The sequence below is a fragment of the Budorcas taxicolor genome, chromosome 13 (assembly GCF_023091745.1).
Source record: "Budorcas taxicolor isolate Tak-1 chromosome 13, Takin1.1, whole genome shotgun sequence".
NCBI lineage: Eukaryota > Metazoa > Chordata > Mammalia > Artiodactyla > Bovidae > Budorcas > Budorcas taxicolor.
The window spans coordinates 55073088-55098622 of NC_068922.1; the positions used below are offsets into that span (position 1 = coordinate 55073088).

Here is a 25535-nt window from a genome sequence, read left to right on the forward strand (position 1 = left end):
AATGATTGCATAAAGTGGCCTTTAAGCTTATTCTGAGGGGGTGGTGATGGGGTGAATTGGGAGGTTAGGATTGACATATATAGAGGCTTGTCTGGCGGCTGAGTGGTAAAGAATCCACCTGCAATGCAGGAGATGTGAGTTTGATCCCTGGGTTGGGAAAAATTCCTTGGAGAAGGAAATGGCAACCCACACCAGTATTCTTGCCTGGAAAATCCCATGGACAGAGGAGCCTGGAGGGCTATGGTCCACCGATCGGTCCACTGATCGCAATGAGTCAGACACAGCTTAGTGACTAAACAACAACATCAAGAAAATAAAACAAAGAACAAATGAGAACCTACTGTAGAGCACAGAGAATGCTACTCAGTGCTTTGCGGTGACCTAAATGGGAAGGAAATCCAAAAGGCAGGGGCTATATGTATACATATAGCTGTTTTACTTTGTTGTAGAGCAGAAACTAAAACATTGTAAAGCAAGTATACTCCAGTACAAATTAACTAAAAAATAAACTTAATTCATGGGAAAAGTGAGCTGATTAAAACAGCACCATCAGAGCATATGCAGATTCCAACCGAAGGCAGAAAGTATGGAGGTGGGGTCATGAAATGCTCACCCCAGGGGCTTGACCCAGACCCCACCACCATCCTGACCCCACCGGTCCCCACAGGACGTGGTAGCACATTTGAAAGGCAAACGGGAGGCTGCAAACACTGGGAGGGAGGAGACAAAGCTGAGAAGCTGCTCTGAGGTGCAGAGTCGACGGCTCTTCTGTTGCTAATCATGGTAGGAATGATCCTGCAAGTACCCCTTAATGTTCCGAGACGAGTTCGCTCTAGGAGGGGCAAAGCGGGGTGGAGGAAGCCCCACACATCATTAAGATCTAGAGCCGGGCCTTAATGTGCCCACGGTCTTGAAATGAGGTCTAAATGGAGCCTTTTTTCTGACTGCAGGGCACGGTGGTTATAAATGTGTCTTTGCACGGAGATTTAGCTGTATTTTGTGCAGCTGCCATTGCTGCATTTGAAACGAGGCCAAGAAAACAGATGTACCCTTTAGGTTTGCGATCAGAGTCACGGTTCTGGAAGTGCAGACTCTTGGGTGACCCAGAGCTTTGTGAGGAGGCAGTTCTAACAGCCCTGCCCCCACCCATAGTGGTACCCGTCCCCTTGTCTGTCGGGGCAAGGTTTCCGAGTCACTGCGGCCCAGGTTCGTGCAGCCACAGATGACTTCCAGGTGCCTTGAACACGGCCAGAGTACGTCTCACCACCTTTGTCAGTCTCAGGCATAATTTTGTCAGGATTGGGGCATGCTGGTGGACCGGCCTTTTCCAGCCTCAGGTCTTGCCCAACCCAGCCCAGCCCAGCACAGCCCAGTCAACCCAGCATGGTTTTGGAGCTCCTGGTGCCTACATCCCAGCGATGCCTGCCAGCCCACTGCTTGGCCGATATTATTTAAGGTAACCGTGATGATATCACTGGCTCTGAGTGTTCTGTCTTTGCTGAACAACCCCAGACACCCTGGGGGTTGATAAAGTGCTGTGGGCAAAATCCCAAGGTACTGGTTGCCCTCTTGATACAAGACGCTTTCCCCGCTTGTTCCACCATGTCATTCGAGCCTGAAGAGTTGTCAGTAATTTCTCAGCTTGTCTTGTCCTCTTGCTTCTGCTTATTTTCCTGAGCACAATTACCGTGTGGCTGCTCCACACAGTTTATCACAGCGCACAAGACCTGCCCGAGGCTGCCCTCCCTCCTGGATGGTGGGAGTTGCCAGACCTCCAGGCGGGGCCAGGATCCCAGACTCCCTGCAGGCAGCAGAGGGAGTGGGTGGGAAGGAGGTTTCTGGACCCGATCAATTTAGCCTGAATAGCCCCAAACTCAGACACGGTAGGTATCCTGAACCCCTGTTATCAGGTGCTCAGAGAGAGGCCATAGAACAGATAGTCCTCTCAACATCCTGACCATTCTAAGGCCCCCAACCTCCACAAAGACACCAGCCAGGCAGAGCCAGACTGGCCCACCCTGTGGTTTGGAATACAGAGACCGTGGGCTTGACAACACCCCTTGCTTCTTCCAACATCACTCACTTTCTTCCCATGGCAGCTTCTCCCCACCAGGCACCTCCTGAACCCTCGTAGAGGACCCTCCACGCCCCCCATAGCAGTGCGTCATCTGGGGCGGGCGTGTGTGTGGTGGGGGTGTTTCCATGGTCTCGGAAACTCATAGATCAGAACAAATGTCTCCTTCGTTTTCAAAATCGTCTACTGTGGTGGTTTCTTAGCAACCCATTATTAGAGGGCTTCTTGGCAGTTAAAATAAGCTCTGCCTCTCTCAGAAGTGTGGTTCTGGTTTCAAGAAGCCCAGATCCAATCTGTGCCAGGCATCCGCGTTACCTGGTGGAAGGTGGCCCTCAACCTTGTCCTCGGGGCCAGCTTGGCCCTGCATTGCTCCCAGGGGTGGAGGGGTGGCAGATGGCCCCTCCATCACCCCACTTGGCCTCACGGAGTGCTGACGTGGACAGGTGCCACACATGCCTGTGGCTGAGATGGATGCGGCGGGGGTAGGGGTGAAGGAGCCTGCCTTCACTGTCTCCACTCTCCTGCACAAATTAAACACCTGTCAGAGTGAAAGGCTGTGCGGTGTTCCTCCAACGGCCCCACCTCTGGCCTGGCCTGTGCCTAGACTCTGCTATGGTGGTGAACTTCTAACAGGAGTCTCCCTCAGCTCTGCAGGGGCCCGTGTGTGGGCATCTGTGTGCATACATGTGTGCATGTGGGTGTACCTGCGCATGCATATATGCACGCACAACATATGCGCACATGTGTAGGTGCACACGCATGTGTGCAGGTGGACACACACATGTGCATATATGTATGCATGGCACGGACACACATGTATATAGGCGTATGCACATACGTGTGTGCACACATGTGCATGTGTGTGTGTGTGTGAGCATCTCTCTGGGGAAAGGGTCTGGAACTACCCTCAGATCCTTAAATGGGTGTGGATTGCCCCCAACCCCACATTATAGTTTTTCATGGCAGCAGAGCGCCTTCTGAATTATCGGGGTACAGACCCATGTGGGTGGGTTCTGGCACCCACCTTCAGGGGTGTAGACTGACCTTGTGCTATTCTAAACCATGGATGTAAGTGGAGCCGGGTCTCTGTTCTGGGCATGAGACTCAGGTGCATGCCTCAGCCCTGGGGAAGGAATGAGGACATCCCTCTTCCTGGCGCCTATGAAAGAACAAACAGGCCCTCTGGAGAGGGCCCTGCACCGTGCTGGCCCCAGGTGGGTGCACTGGACATGGAGCCCCCTGCCCTCCCCAACCTCTGGGGCCTGGCTGAGCACAGGGGTGGTGGGGGTGGGGGTGGGAGAAGGTGAGTGGAACTCTGCTCCTTCATTTACTGAATGTCTGCTTCCCACAAAAACACTGCCAAGGATTTTCAGCCTTTCTTCTTCACTATGGATAAGAAACCAAAGGCTCAGAGTCCCATCAGAGCCCTGTGGTTCCCATGCAACTCCCTGTCCTCTGAGAGGGGTGGATCTCTGCCAGGATGATGGGAGGTTGGGGGCTGGGAGGTTGCCTGGCACCCTTGTCTTATTACAATGGGGACACGGCTCAGTGTGCAGGCGCTGGGACAGCCTGGGGATACCAGACCCTGGCCATGCACCAGGGTCACCTGGGAAGCTTCTGAACATCCCCAGGGCTCCAGCTGTCCTGAGACCAGTGCGAGCAGAGTCTATGGGGCAGTCACTGGGGCTTCCCTGAGAAGCGAGCACAGTTAGGCCCATGCTGCCCACTGGTCTCTCTGCTGCTTCTAGAATTCAGCTGTGGCTCCTTAAAATGGCCTGGCCCTGTGCGGTCCCCAGGATCCAGCCCCATGCCCCTCGGCCTCATTCCTGCCCACGCTGCCCCCACGGAGCACACGTGCTCTTGGGTGGCTTGTTTGGAGCCGCTGGTCCCTCTGCCTAGGGGCTTTCTTGTGTCTTCTCACCTCATTGCTGGGTGGGTATAGGAGTTAATCAGATTCATGAACTGCTTCTGAGAATTTGCTGGAACCAGTGGGTGGAGAGAGACTCCTTCCATGGAACTGGGGATGTGGGGGTATGTGCTCTGTGCTGTTCACGCCTGGGGCTGAGGGGCGCTGCTGAGATGGGCTGATGTCAAGGATGGCAGATCCGCAAGACGAGGAGAAAGCCACCTGATGACACAGACTTTGCCTGAGCGCCTAGATCCCACCATTCCTGAAGCTGACACAGCTCGTCGTGTTTAACCTACAAGAGCCATAAGCCCTGAGTTTGAGAGTGGACTTCTGCCATTTGTAGGCAGAATCCTGACTCTTCTGCTCCAGACCTCCGCCCCTGTCATTTCAAATTCAGGTGATGGTGGCTTCCACACTGGCCCCTCGACTTGAGATCCTTCCTCCCCCCTGAGTTTCTGAGTCTACTGCCCCTGCTCACCTGCTGGGGCCCCACTCTGGGCCCCCCAGCTTGACCCCAATACATCAGAAGCTGAACTTGCCCCTGGGTGAGAGGTGGCCGGGTCTAAGCTCTTCTTATAATGAATTTTTATCTGGACAGTTTTATAATCCAGCGGCTTGGGAGGCTGGGGAGACTGTTTTCTACAGATGGCCCTTCCTTTGTGGCCAAGCAGGGAGCTAGTGTGTCCCCCTCCTAGGACCACAGACAACACCCTGAAACCGTTGCCCCAGGATGCCCCACCTGGAGAATGCCTGGGTTGAACCTGGTCCATGCTTCCTCACAGCAGTGGCACGGAGGCCCCCATTTGGGTGGATTCCATCAGCAGGGGGATAAACTCAGAGGAGCAGAGACTTTGGCTGCAATCCCCCAGCCAAAGCTTCCTTAACATGTAATCAAGTTACCGTTTCACAGTTCCAAATAAAGTTGAACAGGCGAACGCAAAGATCTCATTCGGGAGTCGAGCTTAAATTTAAATACCGCCTGCCTCCCGGAATTAGGAATTTTCAGACTTTGAAATAACCAGCCCGGGGAAATTGGTTTGGACAGACTCTTTGCCTGCACGTCTCTCTCGGTGGCATTGGTAATTGCTGGCTGGACGGATTGCCACCGGCATGCCAAGTACCTGTGAGTTCCTCGCTGGCCCATAAGCACTGGGAGGTCAGAATCTGCTGGGGCCACCCAGAGGGGATCCCGCAGCACTTCACGGGCACACGGGTGAGGCAGATGCCACTGGACACCTCACTGAAGGGACTGGACGGCTCATGGATAGGTGGTTAATTAGCGGGTTGTTCTGTGAAGCATGGGGGTGGGGGTGGGGGTGAAAGAGGAGGCTCTTTGTGGTCCACAACTAGTCAGATTCCAGCAGTGACATCGCAGACACGATTGCCTCCCCATCTGCCCACATACAAGGATGCCAGACTCACTCCAAATAGATGACAAGGCAGAAATACCCGAGCCAGACCCAATCTTTGAGCATTGTGCAAAGGTAGGTGGGGTGAGGAGAACAGGACCCAGCCTGCAGCACATAAGGTGCCCTCCCCCGACCAGTGGCCCCCAGTGATGAGGCTTGGGAGTCAGTGGAGGGCAGGCCTGGTCACCTGCCCCACCCACATCCACACCCGTGGCAGCATCTCTGCTCAGAAGGTCCTCAGCCCCTCGCTGCCCCGGGGCGTGCAAGGCATCTCCACGGATCTCACTTTGCTTTTCTTCAGTCGTTCTCTTGTTTGCAGCCATCCTGGAGCTGGTACGGCTGACTAGCTTAAAGCAGCAAGTGAGGAATGCAAGCCATAGATTCCTATTTTTCCTTCCCTCCAACGGAGAAGCTTGTTTTTCTTTCCCCGAGTAAATTTTCCTTCAAAGATATATTCTGCAGAAATAATGCCTTTACTGCTAATCCAGAGATGGTAAAAATGGGGATGATGGCCACCCCCAGACCTGGACACCCTGGGTTCCCAGTACACTTTGCCAGACTTTGTGGGTTCCCAGCCTAGCTCTGTGCTTTGAGCTGAGTGACCTCCAGTGAGAACCTTGGCCTCTCTGAGCCTGATGCCTCTGCTGGGAACAGACGTGGGTCAGAGTCCACTCCTCCTCCAGGGCTCAGGGGTTGAATCGAGCAGGGGTGGTGTCGCCTGCATTCGGCCCCTAGGGAGGCTAGTAAAGGTGAGCTGCTGTGAACATCCTTGTCTCTGGGGGAGCAGGTGACACGGCCTGACGGGAAAGGGGGCAGAGACCAGACAGCACCTCCTCTCCCCCCACCTATGGGGCTCCCCACATCCTGCCTTGGGATTGACCGGCTGAACAGGGCCATGTGTCCTATTCAAAGACGTCTGGGTCTGGATCGCTGGAGTCTATGAGTGTCACCTCACAGGACAAATAAGAGTCTGCAGGCATGATTGCATTCAGGCTCTGGGGCTGGGAGATGATCCTGGATCAGCCAGGAGGCCCTAAGGTCCTTACATGGCAGAGGGAGAGAGGATTTGACTAAAGAGCAGCCAGGGGTGGGTGCTGTGACGCTGGCCTTGGAGACACAGGAGGGGCTGCTGGCCGAGGAATGCAGGTGCCTCCAGAGGCTGGAAACAGCCAGGATTCTCCCAGAGCTTGTGGACTGGCGGGAAGAAGAGGGGCCCCACGCTCCTCGCATTCAGAGGTGCCAGAGCAGCATCAAGAGTTTACACGGATTGTCCTGAGCCTTGGAGGGTTCTGCTTCACAAGGGACATTGAGGACACACTCCTGGCCCTGAGACTTGACTGGGAAGGGCCAGAGGTGGCCCAGACCCCAAGGCTGACCCCCGATAGCCCTCAGTCTGGCTGCCCCCGAAGGAGCATTCCCGTGGGGTCCAGCTGCAGACAAGGTGCTCTGAAAGAGGCCATGTGGTGAAGCTGTGTTACCTGGGAAATCCCTGACCTGAGTCAGGGTCCACTGGCCTCTGAGCACAGGATGCCCATAGAGGGGTCTCTCCAGGCACCCCTCCTAGGTGATAGCTAAATGTCCCAGAGCCACTGCTGCCCCTCCCCCGCAGGCCTGTGACTGAACCCACCCCTCCCATGCCCACCTCTGCTGCCAGCAGCTCAAGAAGCCCCAGAAAGGCCTCTTTGGTCTGTCGTGTTCTGTCCCTGCTCCTGGCCGCCGAGCTGTGAAGCTGTCCGGCTGGGGCACCTGAGCGTGGACGGCAGGCTGTTTTGGGCTTGTGGGGAGGTACGAGACACAGCACACCTTGCCCCCTAGGGCTGGCAGCAGGGTGGGAGCAGGGCAGTCTGGGGGAATCTGCTGCTACTGCGATGGGCCTCCTTCCACTCCAGGATGCTCCTGGAAGGAGCGAGGGGCTGCAGGGAGAGGAGACAGTGTTGGGAGCGCCTTGCTGAGCTCAGCAGACATGTTTGCAGAAACCCCACCGTCGGCCCCCAGCAGGATCCCCAAACCGAGCATCCTTGTCTCGGGAGGGGCCCACAGGTATCTCGTGGGGTGTGCCAGCTTGTGCCCCCCGAAACCATGAGGGTCAACGCAGAGAAAACTGGGGACCCAAGCTGAAGCTGCCGGGCACAAGTGCCAAACATGAAAGCTGACTTTGAGGAAGGAGAGTCAGCCCGCAAAGTCCCCACCAGCCTTAAGAGAATTTCGACCCAGGGCTGTTTATGGCTTGCTCGAATTCTCCTGATACTCATGGGGCTATTTAAAAATAATCCTCTTACACTCTGAAGCATATTAAACTGTTTTTTTTCCCTGGAGTGCAACAGCTGGGTGTCAACCAACTCTCCACTTACAGCAGCCAGATGCATGGACCTGCCCCTGTAAAGTTCCCAATTTAAACGTGATTTCCCGATGGAAGCAAAAAGACAGCTATTTAGTTTATTTAAACTATTCAAATATTATCTGAGTATTTAGAAACATTTATAGGGGCTAATTATAAGTAACAGTTGATCAGGAATATAGAGGAGAGAAAATTAACCCTCAATAACTACAGATCTGACGAGTAGCTGGTATGTACTTAACGTTACATTAAAAGCTTTTAAAATTTGCATTAAGAGGGGCTAGAGCTCAGCACAATCTCCAGGGGCCTGATTTCGAGGAAGGATCTGCCACCGCTTGACCTCTGGCTCCGAACGAGACGGGTCAATAGGGCTAGTTTTTATTGGCTTCTCCAGCCTGGGAGCCAAGCAAAAGGCTGGAAACAGCCTGGTTTTCTTCAGCAAACATTCTCCCGGTGTGAGAGTCCGCGGGGCCCACAGCTGGCCCCATGGGAGGTGTGTGTCCTGGTCCACAGCAACCTCCCCTCCTCATCCCAGAGGCTTGGCCTGGATCCCACCTGGACCTTCTTGATCTGAACCCTAGGCTCCTAGAGGCCTGGCACCAGCATCGTTATGAGCCCAGATGCGTATTACTATTTCTAAACACAATCAGAGCTCCACATGAGCCAGAGCTTGCTTAATTTAAAAACCTTGGCTGGGACTTCCTTAGTGGTCCAGTGGCTAAGACTGTTGTCCCAATGCAAGGAGCCCGGGTTCGATCCTTGGTCAGGGAGTTAGATCCCACATGCTGCATCTGAGAGTTCGAACGCTGCAACTAGAAAGATCCCATGTGCCTCAATGAAGACTGAAGGCCCCTCATGCTGCGACTAAGACCCGATGCAGCTGAAACCAAACCAGACCTGGGCTGTGGACAGACACATTCCGCTGTCAGGCAAACGTTTACCTCTCTGTCATGATGCTTTAGGCTTTTTCGTGGTCATTTCTTGCCCTGGGCTTTGCCATGGTTCCCAGGAAGAAAGGATGGTGTGAACCCTTCTAATTGGTGGTGACATTAGTGTCCCTTCAATGCTAGATGGAGGGGAGGGACCCATGTGGCTTCCTCACTGACTGGCCTTCTGGCCCCCAGGTACCAGGCTGCAGAGCAACGCACGCCCCCCTCGGCCCTGGGCTGGGGCCCCACTTCCCGTGCAGCCAGGAGGGAGGCTGCCTTGTGGCAGTGTGTCCCCCCACCTTGGGGCAGGGTTAGGGGCATCCCATGGGCAGTCACCATTCACACCAGCCAGTCAGGAGGCTGCACTGTCCCACTCCTCCTCCGTCTCCCCTCCTGTCCTGCCAGGCCCATGTCACCATCCCTTGGGCTGAATCCCCCCATCCTGGAGCTCAGGTGCAGTTTCCGTCCTTAACTTTCCATGTCACATGCAGCCTGCTGCTGAAGGCATATCACAGAGGACAAATCAGCGTTCCTGGAGGGGATCACCTAGACCCGCCACCTGGTCTGAGGCCCTGAGGGACCTAGTTCCTGCTCTCCTCCCCAGTCAGCCTTCTTACCTCCTCCCCGTGCTGGCCACATTCTTACCGCACAGACTTCCATCCCTCTGTGCACCAAGCTCATTCCTGCTCCAGGGCCTTTGCGCTTGCTGTTCTCTCTGCCTGATCCTCGCACAGCTGGCTTCTGGCCCTATAGGAGCTCAAGGGCCTTGAGTGACACACCCCACCTGATGCACCGGTTCTGTCGCCGACTGGCCCATCCCCGCCCGTCTCATCCCTGTGCTTGATTTTATCACGGTTCCTTCCATGTTCTGAACCTCTCTCTTCTCTTGTCTGTCTCTACCACCAGCACGTAAGCTCTCCAGGACGGGATGGGACCATGACTATGGGGCTCAGTGCTGACCTCAGAGTCAATGCTGGATAGATGTCTTTGAAGTGATTGGCTAGGCCACTATTTCCTTCCAGCCTAAACTGGACTCCTCTCTAAAAAAACCTGAAATTTCCTCTAAGGAGGAATCTGGAGGAACAAACACACTTCTTTCTTATAAGCCGACTCTTTTTTGGCTGTTGATGATCTGAGAAAGCAATCAAGACGTCTTCTCTGGTCCTAAAATCTTCCACAGGGATCGGCGTCATCATCGAGCCCAATAGTTCTGTCATGTTCATAGTTAAGCCAAATGGATGGCTTTCCCCCAAACCTGGGGGGGAGTTTTCCACCACTGTCAAAAGTGTATTACCTTTGTCCTCAACGGGGAGCCTTCAAATGCTGAAAGGAATTCAATGATGCCAACTAATGATGTGGGGTTTTTGACTTCTTCAGGTTTTCCTTTACTTCGCAGGCCTTCTAAGTTTTGAAAAAGTAGCTGGAGTGTGTGTTGCTGTGGTCATGGCAGATTCTGCCTTACAGTGTGCAGGGCGCTGAGAGGGTGAGAGTCCTGGGTGGCCAGCACGGACGGGCAGATGCTGCGTAGACAAGCGGGTAGGTGGGCGGGGAGAGATGGATGGATGGACAGTCAAACGAGCGTATGGATGGATGAATGGACGGATGCGTGGGCAGACGGATAGGGGCATGGATGGATGGAGAGAGAGGCGGACAGATAAATGTACACAGGGATGGAGGAATCGGTGTACAGATGGACAGTCACTGGCCTGATAGGTTACTAGTCACCCTGACATCCTTTCCCACCAACCCTGTCCAAATCTACAGGGTAAGTTTGCAGCCCATGTTACCTTTGGATTCTCTTCTTTTTATTTACATGTTTGGCTGCGTTGGGTCTTAGCTGTGGCATGCGGATGTTTGATGCCTCACGCGTGTCTTTCATTGTGGCTCATGGACTTTCTAGTTGTGGTGAGCAGGTTTAGTTGCTCCCCAGCATGTGTGATCTTAGTTCCTCGACCAGGGACTGAACCTTGTCACCTGCATTGCAAGGCAGATTCTTAACCACTGCACCACCTGGGAAGTCCCAAGGATTCTATTCTTTTTAATAGGAAGCCTAAGTGTTGATTTGGGTGCTGATTTCTGGAGACAAAGTGCCCAGGCTTGGGCCTTCCCTGTTTGGCCATGGGGAACAAGCCTCTTCTCTCTCTTCTCTATCAGTTCCACCTGCTAGAGGGAATAAGTAAGTTGAAAACGCTGTGCTTCTGACCCCTGGCCAGCTCCGACCTGCATGCAGCTCCCTGGGCTGCGGGGATGATGTGCGGGGGACAGAGGTGGCCTCAGAACCCAGCAGAGCATGGAGAGCAGGCTTCTGCCAACACATGGGACACACCACCGTGCCCTCTCTCTTCATTTGTTTCACATGTGTAGACCGTTCCTGAAGCCACGACTGAGGTAACCCGCTTCGTCCTCGTGATGCGCTGCTCAGGGATAGAGGAGGGGCGTGAGGGTGTGGGTCAGGCTGCTGGCATCTCTTCCCGGGGCGCATCCCTGCAACCTGGGGGGCTTAGGAGGGCCCAGGCCTCTGTGAGACACTGCTTAGTTGTCTGCTTAAGTTTGCTTTTAACAAACAGACACTGAGGCTCCATGGCTTTTCTTGTTCTTAACGCCTCCTTCTTTGGGAAATGAAATCAGCTTTTTGACTTAAATAAGCGAGAGCCGAAGAATTGATGCTTTTGAACTGTGGTGTTGGAGAAGACTCTTGAGAGTCCCTTGGACTGCAAGGAGATCCAACCAGTCCATTCTGAAGGAGATCAACCCTGCGATTTCTTTGGAAGGAATGATGCTAAAGCTGAAACTCCAGTACTTTGGCCACCTCATGAGAAGAGTTGACTCATTGGAAAAACCTCTGATGCTGGGAGGGATTGGGGGCAGGAGGAGAAGGGGACGACAGAGGATGAGATGGCTGGATGGCATCACGGACTCGATGGACGTGAGTTTGAGTGAACTCCGGGAGATGGTGATGAACAGGGAGGCATGGCGTGCTGCGATTCATGGGGTCACGAAGAGTCGGACACAACTGAGCGACTGAACTGAACTGAACTGAAGCCTTTATAGCTCAAGAAGCCCCAAAGCCCAAATCAAGCTGGTAACTCAATGGCCAAGGAGACTGGGAGGCTGAACACCTACGTGCAGGTGCAAATGCCTCTTTGGACTTGGGTTTGGTTAAGCGAGGGCCAGTGCTGAGGCTGTTTCCGATAGTCAAGATGCAGAGGGCCCTGTGCCCAGGGCCGTGGTGTCCTGAGACCCAGCCGCTCTTGGACGGGACTGTAGCCAGAAGTAAACAAAGCTCAGAGCAGTCTGGCTGCGAGTCCAGCCGTCAACACAGCCTGTCTCTGGGGTGTCATTTTTAAGAATAACTTTGGAGATGTAGGCTTGACTGCTCCAGCATCACGGGGGCGGCTGAAACCGCAGCACCGTCTGCTGCTGTCTTCTGTAGGTTAGAGGCGGCCTGAGCTCCCTCCCTAGACGCTCTCTGTTCTGACTGGCTTTGCTTGTGAGCTGGTATCTCTGTTCTCTTGTTCCAGGGAGGGGAAGTCAGATCCTCAGCTGGGAGCTTTGTGGACACAGATTGCACTGCTCCCCCGTGGCTGCCGAGCCCCAGACCTGATTCTGTACAATTTGGAGGAAGAGAGTCTTCAAAATAAAATGTCTGTGGTTTGGGTGTGATTAACAGGAGACAGTAAGTATCAGAAACAAATCTGTGTCTCCTGCAGGACCGCGTAACAGGGGTGGGGGGGGGGGGGTGTTTCTTGTTGTTGTTCCAGGACGGCAGGGGCCTGTGGGCTTCTCCCCCTAGGCTCCAGGGAGCAGCTGGACAATCCCTGGACACTAGCAGTGGTGTCCTCTGCCATCTGCTCCCTCCTGAGCTTGGAGGCGTCTCAGAAAACAAAGACTGCACTGTGTGTTCTCCCTCCTCAGTGCCTGCAGGGACCCCCGTCTGTGACCACCCCGGGGTCATGTGTCCTTCTGGTGGTCGCCCTGCAACTGTGCTCCCATCACATGCACACTGAGGGTCAGAAGCTCCAGGGCCGCCTGGCCACGGGATGGACTCAGAGTGACTAAAGGGAGCCCCTTATTCCCCGGGCATCATAAGCACTGTATTGGGTCATCCTGATGGGCAAGCCCCTTGGGACCTGGCCCTGGCACTCCCTGCCTCATCACCCTCACCCTCTCTCTGCCCATCCCATACAGCCAGTCTGACCTCCTGGCTCTTCCTCAAGACTGAGCTTTTATACTTGATGTCCCCTCTGTCTAGAATGCTCTTCCCCTTGATATCACCCTGGTTCATCTGCCCCTGTGTTCGCTCTTATACCAGGGAAGGCTCTTGGGGCTGCCTTGTTTGATGGGAACACCCTCGCACCCCACATCTCCTGGTCCCCCATACATAATCAGCAGTTTGCTTCTCCCTCTCCCTGAACATTAGACTCTGGGTGGCTGGGCTCTGTCTTTGTGCGTCCTCTGTGCCCGGAACAGCAGAGGGGATGCTCCGTGTGCATGCCCAGGCTTAATCTTCACCGTGACCTGTCATCATTTCATACAAAAAAGGAGGCCACACCGCAGAATGAAGGGCACCCCTTCCAGGAAAGGATGGCTGACAGCCCTCCCCCGAGGTACCCTCAAGTCTCTACATCCTCAAGCTTATCTGCAGGCCACCCACCCTGCAGCAGCCCCCCTGACTCCACTCATCAGTGTGGGAACGAGGGTCGGAAGTCAGTTTCCCTGGCAATGTCCACATAGTCCTGGAGGTGACTTAGGAGTAAAAGAACAATGAACTAGTCCTGCCCACATGGGCTGGTGGGGGAGAGTGTGTGTGTGGGGAGAAGCAGGCTTCCCCCACATAGCCACCTCTTCCGTCAATTACTGGCCACTGCTCCCCGAGTTCTGGAATCTTCTGAGCTCTGATGAGCCCCACCTGGGCTCTTCCCTGGGGTCCACAGTGAGCCCCAATCATACATGTGGGTCGTGTCCATACTTATGGACATCTGGTCTGTGGACAGGAGGCCTGGGGGGCCGCGGCAGAACCCTGGCTGGTGGGAAACAGTTGGGGAGAGGGAGGCCCTGGGAGCTGACCATTCTCAGCAGGTGCTCAGAGTCCACATCCTAAATCCCATCCACCCAGGGTGATCCAGAGATTCTACGACTAAATTACATTTCTGAATATTAAATTAATGGTGGAAACCTAAAATATTAATATATTCTAATTGAATATTCTCCAATAAATTATCTGAGCATTTAGAGAACTTTCATTTCTTAAGGAACTTTCAGCTGCATAAATATAGCCATTAAAGCAATTCAAGAAAGGGAACATTCTCTGCTCAGATGAGGGAGCCGTAAATACAAAGGGACTTGCAGGTGTCTTCTGCACGACTGATTAAACCACAGAACCCACGGTGCAGAGGCGTTCAACGATGCTTTCTTCAGGTCCCTCTGGCTTTTGTGAGGGTAATGCATGCTCCCCTCAAGTAATTACAGGGAGGCCTGGAGGCTGTCTCGAAAGAGTCCCAAAGGCATGTTTGGTGGGGGCTGTGCTTTCAGAACTGACCTGGGGGCTGACGGTGCTGACCCTCCCCACCAGGGCTGAGCAGACGGTGGACCCCGCATTGCAGGTGCTGGGCACTCGTGCTGCCCCGCCTCAGCAGGAAAGGAGTCCTGCTATTTCTATGAAACTGTTACTCCCAATACTTGAACATGTTCTTGTGGAGGGTGGAGGTGCGTCTCCTGGTGGGGACAAGCAGATGCCTGGTGGATTCTCTTCTTCAATCATTTCAACTCCTTTCACTCCAGCCCCTTCTGCTCCAGCTCCTTGAATTTCAGCGACCCATGAAACAGTGGAAAGTGTGGTGGAGGCAGAGGTGACACTTCTGCAATCTCTTCAGATCTATCTGCAAAGGAAATTCAGACACGAGCAAAATCCTGGAGCAACCTTGCTCTGTTTCTTCCCAGAGGCTGAGAAAGTCCACTTCACTCACCGATACGCATTTCTGGCTTTGATGAATAGGCCAGAAAGACCCACTACAGAGGTTAGGAATTGGAGCATCTGAAGGCTCTGTCTTTTAGGAAGCAGCCACCTCTGCCCAGAAACTGCTCCCAGGTGACTCCTTGGAAGGGAGGTACACTGAGCTCGGAGGGCAACATCCACCTGGCAGAGGGTCCTGCGTGCTCAGAGGAGGGTCTTGTGCATCTGTAGAAGTTGCATAGCCACAGGGGCAAGTTCCAGTTACACTGCTGTGTGCGTCAGACAATCACCCTGACCAGCAAGGCTGAGTCTAGAGCTCGGGCCACACTAGTTGTCTTTCCAGCAGGTCCTGTTATTGTCATATTTGTTATAACTATAGAAATTATAAACCCACAATATACTGCTATATGTTTGCTTTAAATAGTCAGCTGCCTTTTTAAATAAGAGGAAAAAAAGTCTTTTATGTCAACCCACACATTTACTTTTTCCTGTGTTCTCCATTTCTTCCTGTAGATCTGAATTTCCAACAGGTGTCATTTCTTTTCAGCCTAAAGGACATCATTTACTGCTTAATGTGGGCTCGCTGGTAAGGAGTTCCTTAAGTTTGTTTATCAGAAATGCCTTTATTTAACCTTTAATTTTGAGGGATATGTTTTTTCTGGATATAGGATTCTTGGTTGACAGTTTATTTTCATTTAGCAATTTGAAAACATCATTGCCCAGAGACCTCCATCACTCCTAAAGAGAATCCAGCTCTTGTTCTCACTGTGGTCCTTGTTGTGCTTCATTTTTCCTCTTTTTCAACATTTTTCTCTCTAGTTTTAGAATTTCAGCAGTTTGACAGTAATTAAGGTATGGCTTCGTTTGTTTTTATCCTACTTAAGATTCACTGAATTTATCAGATCTGTAAATTTGTCTCTCCACCAAATTTGGGGAAATTTCAGGCATTTTTCTTATCTTATCACCTTTCTTCTCTTACTTTGGGATTCCAGTTACACACATTAGGCCACTTGATCTTGTCCTATCAAAACTCTGTGCATTTCAATCCTCTCTCTCCTGCCATTCTTCAGATTGAATAGTTTTTACTGATTGATGCACTGACCTTTCTTCTGCCCTCTACAATCTACTTTGTAAGCCCATCCAGTAAGTTTTTCATTAGAGATTTCATGCTCTCCAGTTTTACCATTTCCATTTGGTTGTAGTTTTGGAGTTTCTATTTTTCTGTTGTGATTCTCAATGTATTCATTCATTCTGACCATATTTTCCTTTAAGTCCTTGAAGTATATTTGTGAGAGATATTTTAAAGGCCCGGTTGCTAATTCCAATATCTGGGTTAGATTCTATGAGCAGTTTTTGCCTAATTATCAGTCACCTTTCCTTTATTGGCATGTCTAGTAATTTTTGATGGTATTCTGGTCATTGTAATCATTGTAGATGATACACTGTAGAGAAGCTGGCTCTGCTGCCTTTTTCTAAAAGAGTGTTAACTTGGCTGGACTGAAATTTAAATCTGTTTATCTTGCCTGGTAAGTCTCTTCTTGATTCTTTCAATCATCTAGCTGTTGCTTTTCTCTGGATTCTCTGGAATCTTCTGTGTGCATGTAAAATTCAAGGGGCAGCTGAGGAACTGGACAGAATTTATGAGTATTTCTGGGAGTCTCCACCTATGGCTACATATTTTACAGGATTTATCCCCTCACATTCCAGCTGCTTTGTCAGTTCTAAATCCCATCTTCCAACTCCTCTGGCCAGTAAGACTGGTTTTCTGGGTGAGATCTAGCTACATTTTGATGCAAGGACAGATTGGGGGTGCTCTTAAAGATACACAAACTCAGGTCATACTCAGTTCTGTTTCCTTTTCAAGGGTGGAGTCCCCAACAGTTTCTGCCTACTATTGATCATTCTCAAGCAACTTCAAATAGTTTTTAGCAAAAAAAGTTCCCCAAAGTTTACAACTGTTATTTGAGGAGTATTCGTCTGATATACACTACTCCTGCACTGCCAGAAACAGAACTTCCAGTTTCATTATTTCCAACTATTGTTTATCTAACCCAACAATCTCCATAATGATCATGAAAAGTGGACTACTAGATCTGGGCACAATAGTTGAATCATTCATTCACTCAGTAAGTACTTAATGACATCTGTTCCGTCCTCATTGTTGTGTTTGACAGGTGAACTATCTCTCAAGTACCTGTGTGTTTACTGGGGAGACAGATTGATAATTACTGGAAAAAAACTGTCAAAAACTCTGCCACACAGGCAGACAATGGGTGAGGGCAGAGAACAGAGGAAGTAGGCAGGCTAGGGTGGCTAAAACACAGGGGAAACACAGGACTCCAGGCAACCAAGGATGTGACCAGAACTGGAAGCTGTGTGTGGCCCAGCATGGTGGGAGTTTGGTGCATGAAAGGCAGAGTCAGATCATGGGGTCCCGTAGGATGTGCTTGGGGGTTAGGTTTTCTCCTGGTGATGACAGGGAAATGATGGGAGGGGACCAGACATGCACACTGTGCTTTGACAGATAACCTGGCTTCCACGAGAAGGTGCATAATGACCACATCCATCATTCATGAATGGATGGATGCCTTCAGAGTACCAGGTTCTGAGGCAGGCGCAGTGACAATTACATTGCTAGGCCACCAGCAAATGTTCTGTAAGATAACACAGAACTCATACATGTATAGGATAACACATGTATTCATACATCTGATGGACATTTATGGAGAGTCTATCCTGGGCAGATCTGGGGTTATCTTCCATTTCCCTGTCATACATCTCATGATGCAGACCCAAGCCTGGTTACTTTTCATCCCACAACTGGCTTCTGAGCCCTTTTCCCAACCCCAGGTCATCCTCTGTTTATACAAAGGTCTGTAAACATCTGTGGGTGGACCTGAGGCTTGTATGGTCCACATGCACAAAATGGGAACTAAACTGTCAAGAACATGTGAAGAAAACCTTTGACTTCAGTTGGTTGAAGCTCATTTGGGTTATCTGATGTCGAGGGGCTGGTTTTTATGACCCTTCCCAAGCCACCTGCAGCCCAGTTCTTGCTCTCCCTACTCTAGGCGAGTCTCTGGCTCATCTTCTCCACGTTGCCATCTTCCACACAGAGCAATTATGTAAGGACTTCTTTCTGGAGCCTTCTATTCAGAGCTCCCTCTCCAGGCCGGCTCTTGGGCAAGGGCTCCGAGGATAGGTTTGGATGACTCGTTGTCTATTAAAATGCCAACTTCCAAAATTAAAGGACTTGTCTCCCAAGAGCATTGCCTGCCTCCTCGTCATCTTGAGCCGACTCCTACGGTTGCCCTGGACAACCTCTCAAGTTAACCAGTTCTGAATTTTTATTAGACTCAGCTAAGAAATGTGTCCTCTTTCTAAAAGTTTGATTTTACCCTCATTCTGAATCTTGCCAGAAGTCAAACCTAACATACACGCTAGAAAAGCGAGTGTCTTTTCAAAACCCTCCTCTAATCTACATGCGAAGGAGTCCTAACCGAGGTAGTAAAGGGACCAAACTCTGGATGACAAGTGGGAAATGGATGCCTGCTGCTTCTTGAGGCCACAAAAGGGCTGTGTATTTTCTCTCTTCTGACTCTCCAGCCTGCCTGGCACCCATAGGTGGCCCCAAACCGTTCAATCCAGAGCCCAGACAGAGCTGGAATTCAGGAGCAGGAAGGTCGCCTGTTACCCTTTGCCAGGGGGCCCCCTCCTGCGTTTTCCATGATCCTGGATAATGAAGAGCCTCTGTGCAGCTTCCTAGGGGGTTGGCTTAATGGCTGTGAACTGCTTCCTCCTTCCTCCTGAGAGGAAGCACAGCCTGGATCTTCCGAGTGGGATCTCCATGAAGTGGCTGCTTCTCCTCACTCACCACTTAATTTAGCTCATGATTTAATTTGGGTGGGCATAGCCCCTGAGTTGTTCCACGCCTCGCCACGGCCATCACAGCTCCCGGCAGCCCCACCAGTCACAGCAACCCTCTCCTGGCCCTGGACTCCCCTCTGCCTACCTATTATCTCTCCTCCCCTCACAGCAGAAGGAAGGCTTGTAAAGAAACATGATATCCTTTCCAAGGAAAAAGCCTGTAATTAACGGAGGTTTTTTGGGAAGAACATTCTGCCTGCTCCTCTCCCTCCCACTTTTTCATTTAACATATTTTATCAGAATGAAATGCCTTAATGAGCACAGAATTGCAGCTGATCCCAGCTGCACCTCTATGGTCTGCAGCCGGCTTCCCGCTCACATCAAGCTGTATTCATGCTCACTGTGACTGGGGGCTTCTTTCAGGAGCACCCCTCCCCCCTGAAAAAACACTGACAGCAAACTCACCGATTTCCTGTAGACAGAAATGGGTCAGAAAAGCACCCCAAACCCTTGTCTGTGCTACTTAAGGGTTTAAGGAGGAAACGGGGGAGGAGAGAGGGACAGAGGGCAGGAGGAGGCAGACAGTGAGCACGTGAGTGCATTTGTATGCATGAGTTTCTGGGCTGAGTTCTCGAGTAATGACTTGAAATCCATTGTGTGTGTGTTAGTCACTCAGTCGTGTCTGACTCCTTAAGACCCCATGGACTGTAGCCTGCCAGACTCCTCTGTCCTAGGCAAGAATACTGGAGTGGATTGCGATTTCCTTCTCGAGGGGATCTTCCCGATCCAGGGATTGAACCTGGGTCTCCTGCATTGCAGGTGGATTCTTTACCATCTGAGCCACCAGGAAAGCCTTTTGGAATCCATTGGGAAAACACAAATACTGTACAGAAACCATAACGGAGACTCTATTTTCCATCTGCTGAAGATTCATCTCCCCGAAAGGATCAGCTCAGCTTGGATGCCTGACTCCGGTGGAAGCAGTCTGACCCCAGAGGAGCCAGGACAATAGTGCCAAGATCCCCCAGATGCCCTGTGTCTTGGCCGCCGTGGGCGCCCAGGACAGTGTTCACCACTGGGGCGGCTTTGATTGCTCGCTTATGCATTCATTCAGCACAGGCAGTGCCTACTGTTCGCAGCACTAGAGATGCAGGCAGGCCTGGCCTTCCGGAGGCCTGTCCTTAGATGAGTAAATAATGAGCATGATGCCGGAGCAGTATGGAGGACAAACAGCAGGACAGCAGGGTGAAGACAGCCCAGCTCAGAGAAGGGCAGTAAGTCAGGCCCCATCGCTCACCTCTGCCGCCCTCTCCTCGGAGCAGAGGGACCCTTAGAGAGGAAAGGACATGCACCATTCTTATCTCGGGGAAACCTGCTGGGTCAGCGCCCTGTGCTTCCCCACACATAGCCCTCCTCCTGCGCTGGGCTGTGTACCCCAGTTCCCCTGCAATTTGGCCAATGGGATTCTGGCCCAATTGCCATTTGCCACGTCCAGGCCCAGCCATCCTGTGCCCCTCCCTCTGGAGCTCTGAGTGACCACCCTCGAGTGACCGTTCCAGGAGCAAGAAATAAGCATGTATTGAGTTACATTTCTGAAATTGTGGGGAAGCTTGTCATAGCATCAGCCCACCCTAAGCCACCCTCTCTTCCTGCAGTCTGCGTCAGAGCAGACATCGACTTGGAGGTAGCCTCCCTCCAAGGGCTGCAGACACACTGGACGTCTGAGGAGCGGAGGACACTCTCTCTCCAAACCACAGCAACGCTTCAGACTAGAAAACAGGAGAGCTTGCCCCCAGTGACTCTGAACTGTGACCGCTGGATTCCAGCATGTGGAATGTGCAGCTCTGCTCACCTGACGCCGGACACCTCGCCTGGTCACCAGCAAGGCCTGCCATCGGAGCTTGCGTCTACAAGGACCTGAGCGCCTCTGCCTGCTGCTGCTTGCCTGGCCCATGTGCAAGCTTTGTGTTAACTTGGGAGGGGCCGTGTTTTCCCCCATTGGAGCGTGTAGACATCACTGTGGCTTGTGAGAAGATGTGTCCCCATCAACATGCCTGTGGGCCAGTGGGGTGGTGAGCCCCTGCCAGTGAGGGGAAGCCGGCCTTCCCCCTGCCGTCACCAGCCACAACTTCTCTGTCCCTGGGACCCTAGAGGGGGTCAGGAGGAAAGCACATCGATGTCTTTTCCTCCATCATCCAGCAGAGGACAGACAGCAGGACCAATGGACCTAGCAGGTCCTGGGGACCCTCGCAGGACAAGGCTCTGCCCGTGGAAGTCTCCTCCCCTTTCACAGGCCTGTGTGCAGCCTGTGAGACAGAGGAGGGAATGTCCATGTGTCAGGTGATAATATCATAACCTGGGAGACTGGGAACCAGGGCAGCAGAATATTCCAGCAGTGCTTTTGCCTGGCTGGCTGTAAATCTGAGATTCCAACAATTCCTTTTCGGGTTCGGGTTGGATTAACATGCTAGAGCAGCTCACAGAATTCAGAAATGTGCACTCACTGGCCTGTCAGTTTATTATAAAGGCTGTGACTTGGGAACAATCGGATGGAAGAGGGGTGTGGGGTGAGGTGGAGAAGGGGCACCCCAGATCTCCATGTGCTCACCCCCTGAGGCTCTCTGAATCCTGTCCTTTTTGGTTTTTATGGAGGCTTCATCACATCAGCATAATTGATTAAATCATGGCCATTGGTTCAACCTCCAGTCCCCTTTCCATCCTGGAGGTAGGGCAGAAGTACAGGTACCAGCCCTCCGATCTCAGGGTTGGTCCCCCTGATGACGAGGGTCCCTGCTTTCCAAAAGTCCCCTTGTGCATAAACTCAGATGGGCTAGACAGGGTTTGCTATGAATGTCTGCAGACATCTTTTTCACTCTTATCTTTTAGGAAACTGCACAGGCTTTAGGAGTTCTGGTGAATAACGGGGATGAACACAAAACTATGTATTTCTTAAGTCACAGCATCACATGTGGAGAAGGCAGGATGATGTTCATGACACGTCACTGTGGCTGTGATGTGTGTGCAGTGGGGTGTCTGACCTGGGGTCCCTGCAAAGTTTGTGGCTTCATCTCTGCATATTAAACACCACCCTCCCTTTCTGCATCAAACAGAATAGGAAACAAAACAGACAAATCAGGCCAAGGAATGAAGATGACGCCTTAATAACAGAGTGGGGCAAGGCACTCTCCATGGATGGCATTATCTACTGGAATTCTCACTAGCATTTTATCAAATTATTGCTCATACTGGGTTGCAATTTTCATTCAAAGGGAAGAAGAAAATGCTAGTTGATGGCCTCGATTATTGAAACATGAATTTGTGAAATGAGTCTTTCCCTCCTTCAGGAAAAGCAACCTCATGGTGGCTGTCAGGAGAAGATAACACCAAGGGAAGAGACACAGAACTGCCCCCTGGCACCCCAGGCTCATTCTCAGGCCCTCTGACTTCACCAAGGTCACTGTCAGCACAGAGAAGCCATCATTCTCCATTTAGCATCTTAGTCATAATGGGGAAGAAGTGTGAACAAACAGATCAAAGGAAGATGTCAGAGGTCAAGGGCCATGACCCAAGTTCCTGTCCCATCTCCTCCCAAGCACCAGAGTTGTCACTTGACAGTGACCGGAGAGAGAGGACCCAAAGCGAGCAGGCCTGTCCACCATGGAGAATGTGACGGCCCTTATGATTTTTTTCTGTTCTGTGTGATACTGATCTTGTTACTGAAAAGGTGAAATCTTGATCTTCTTGGACACCCAGTGCAGAGCCATCCCAGGCTCTGGGAACATGCCTATCAGGCTCAATTCCTGACATCCTGGGAGGAGAAGCCTAGACTAAAGCTGAGAGCAGCCCCCTCGGCAGGAGGCCCTCCACTCACCCTCACCAGCTGCTGCGGGAAGGGCCCGCGCGAGTTCTCTGGCACGTTGATGGGTGGGATGACCCAGTCCCGTTTCTGCCTTCTCAGCCCGTTAGAGCTCTGGCGCTGTGGCCATGGCAGCAGTGTGTCTTTCGGAGGCTGGACGGGGTCCAGGACTGTGTTCTTCTTTCCTTTCTGCAGAAAGGGAGAAAAGAGGCAGAGGAGCCTGGTTAGGTGTTGCAGAGGAAAAGGCATCACTTAGAATCTGTGTGTGTGTGTTTGTGTGTGTGTGTGTGTGATTTAATCACTAAGTCATGCTAGACTCTTTGCAAACCCATGGACTATAGGCTGCTAGGCTCCTCTGTTCATAGGAGTCTCCAGGCAAGAATACTGGAGTGGGTTGCCATTTCCTTCTCCAGGGGAATCTTTCTGACCTGGGGATTGAACTCTGGTCTCCTGTATTGCAGGCTGATTCTTTACCATCTGAGCCACCAGGGAAACCCCTGGAATCTAGATCCAGGAAAAGACTGGATGGTGTTGGGATAAGTGTGTGTGTGGGTATATGCTAGGGGGAAGAATTCTACCAAACCTCTCGTCTGTACAAAGAAATGGACTACAGATTGAGTGGGATAAAGAAAATACAGCTGACTATCTAACAAGTAGATCAGGGCTTTTAAAGAGGAAAACAATGGGAAAAAAATGACAAAGGAAAGTACTCATACATTTTAATTTAAAACCCTTATTTATGGATGAATTTACAACAAATATGACCAGAGTTAATAACCTCACTATATAAAGAGTTCTTATAAATCAATAAAAATGGAACTTAATTATAACAGGAAAAAGACCACAAACAGATAATTACAGCAAAATAAATACAAAGGATTGATAAACTCATGAAAAATGTTCACATCTTCCAATTATCAAACCAAACTAAAGCAGTGTGTCTTCCTCACCCATCAGAGTGGCAGGAGTAAACAGAGTGAATCCTTTGCACTGAAGTGTATGCTGTGAGTCAGCAGGGGGTGATGGCTGGGGGTGTGGGATTTGGCGTCACAGAGACCCTCGTCCAAAGATTTGTGGACATGGGGAAAGGCCCTCAATCTCTCTAAGCTTCAGCTGCTTCTTTTATAAAGTAGGGATGGTATAACAGTACTGAAGCCAGAGAGTTGCTATGGAAATTAGACTGATAACAGCCCACGCCTGATGGGAACCAGTGGGTCTGGATATCGGCTGCTCTGAAGTCATGGACCTCGCCACTGCTGGGACCAGCGTTTAGCCACTGACTTTCAAGGACCTCAGAAAAGGTCCTCGTTCTTAACCCCATAACTCCAGAGCTGAAACCTGTCCCAGTGAAACTGTGTGGACAAAACCCTATGAATAAAGATGTTCATTGTAGTTGTCTTTATGATAATAGTGTGTATATATAAAAGAATAAAAATATCAGGAAAAAATTCTGGAATTCTGATAGTAGTAAATAGTAGTTAAAGGCATTGCACTGCATTCATATTTGGGGATATTACACGTCATTAGAAGTTACTCTTTGAAAACACGAAGAAATTCCATATGATAATAGTAAATAAAGAAACGGTGCCAAAGTTATAGGCGATATGAGTCCTATGATTTTTTAAAAAGTAGAGAAAAGGTTGGGAGGAAACACAGAAATGTGAACCCTGGTCTTCTCTAGTCACCAGTGAGTTTTATTTTACTTTATTTCTTTTACCTTTCTGTATTTCGGGATGTTATAATGTGCGTGAAATTCTATAAATAAGAACTCCTGTGTACATGTGGCGCCTACATCTGTGTGGCCTCCAGGTTTACTCACGGCGCCCCATGTGGCTGCCTCTGCACTTTCCACAGTTCATGTCCATTTTACTCCAAGCCTCAGAGCCAGGAGGAGCACACGGGAACTCATGGTACGGAGACAGATCTTAGACCAGGATAGCCCACGCCTGGCTGGAGGCACCTGGCCCTACATGGCCCTTCTCCAGCCACGGCATTGTCTCCACCCTCAACTGAGCTCTGGACCCAGTGAGAACCCGCTGGTCTTGGTCCGCTGTGGACAGAGAGCCTCCCTCACTCCCTTTTGCAAAAAAGTTGCATAGAAATGTTGGACACATGCAGACAAAACTAACTGATTAAAAAAACAACAACAACAACTTGTATCCTTCCTGAATGCCCAAACCTAATGTTGATTTTTCTGTTGTAGTTTAGTCGCTCAGTGGTGTCTGACTCTTTGAGACCCAGTGAACTGCAGCACACCAGGCTTCCTTGTCCTTCACTATCTCCCGGAGCTTGTTCAAACTCATGTCCATTGAGTCGGTGATGCCATCCAGCTACCTCATCTTCTGTCATCCCCTTCTCCTCAGGCCCTCAATCTTTCCCAGCATCAGGATCTTTTCCAATGAGTTGGCTCTTCGCATCATGTGGCCAAAGGATTCATACTTAAGCTTCAGCATCAGTTCTTCCAATGAATACTCAGGGTTGATTTCCTTCAGGATTGACTGATTTGATATCCTTGCTGTCCAAGGGACTCTGAAGAGTCTTTTCCAGCACCACAGTTCAAAGGCATTAATTCTTCGCTGTTCAGCCTTTTTTATTGTCCAGCTCTCACATCCATATACAACTACTGGAAAACCATAGCTTTGGCTGTACAGACCTTTGTAGGCAAAACCTAATGCTACATCAGCGGAAAAACCTATCTAGGCTAACCATATTCCACTGAGACCCCCACTGGGACTTTCCCTACCAGGGGCCCAGCTGTCTTCCATGTTGAATTCCTGCATTTAAGAGTCTGTGGCAGTTAAAAACCAAAAGGTTCCCTATGTTGCGTCCCACCTTCATCAGAAGGATCCGTGCTAGGTGTGTGCATCCCGAGGCCTTGATTTCTATGGAAACCTGACATCCTCCCAGCCTTGTGACCAACCCTGCGTCTCTCATGATGATGGGCGGGGCTGTCTCTAGGCTCCTTGATGAGCATCACAGAACAGCTTTCAGGTTGGTCCTAGCTGCACGTTGCCCCTTCCCTGGCAGCCAGAAAGTGTAAGTGTTAGTGGTTCAGTTGTGTCCGACTCTTTTTGACCCCGTGGACTGTAGCCCACCAGGCTTCTCTGTCCATAGGATCTCCCAGGCAAGAATACTGGAGTGGGTTGCTATGCCCTCCTCATGAGAATCTTCCCGGGCCAGGGATTAAACCCACGTCTTCT

General features: G+C 51.1%; 1 protein-coding gene across 1 annotated transcript in view; it reads right to left on the bottom strand.

Annotated features, from left to right (window-relative positions):
* Positions 1-25535, bottom strand: part of CDH4 (cadherin 4) — a 474925-nt gene that overhangs the window by 81778 nt on the left and 367612 nt on the right. The window contains exon 4 of the mRNA XM_052650685.1: positions 22351-22524. Coding sequence (XP_052506645.1) covers positions 22351-22524 — 174 coding nt within the window. The remainder of the gene's footprint in view (positions 1-22350; positions 22525-25535) is intronic.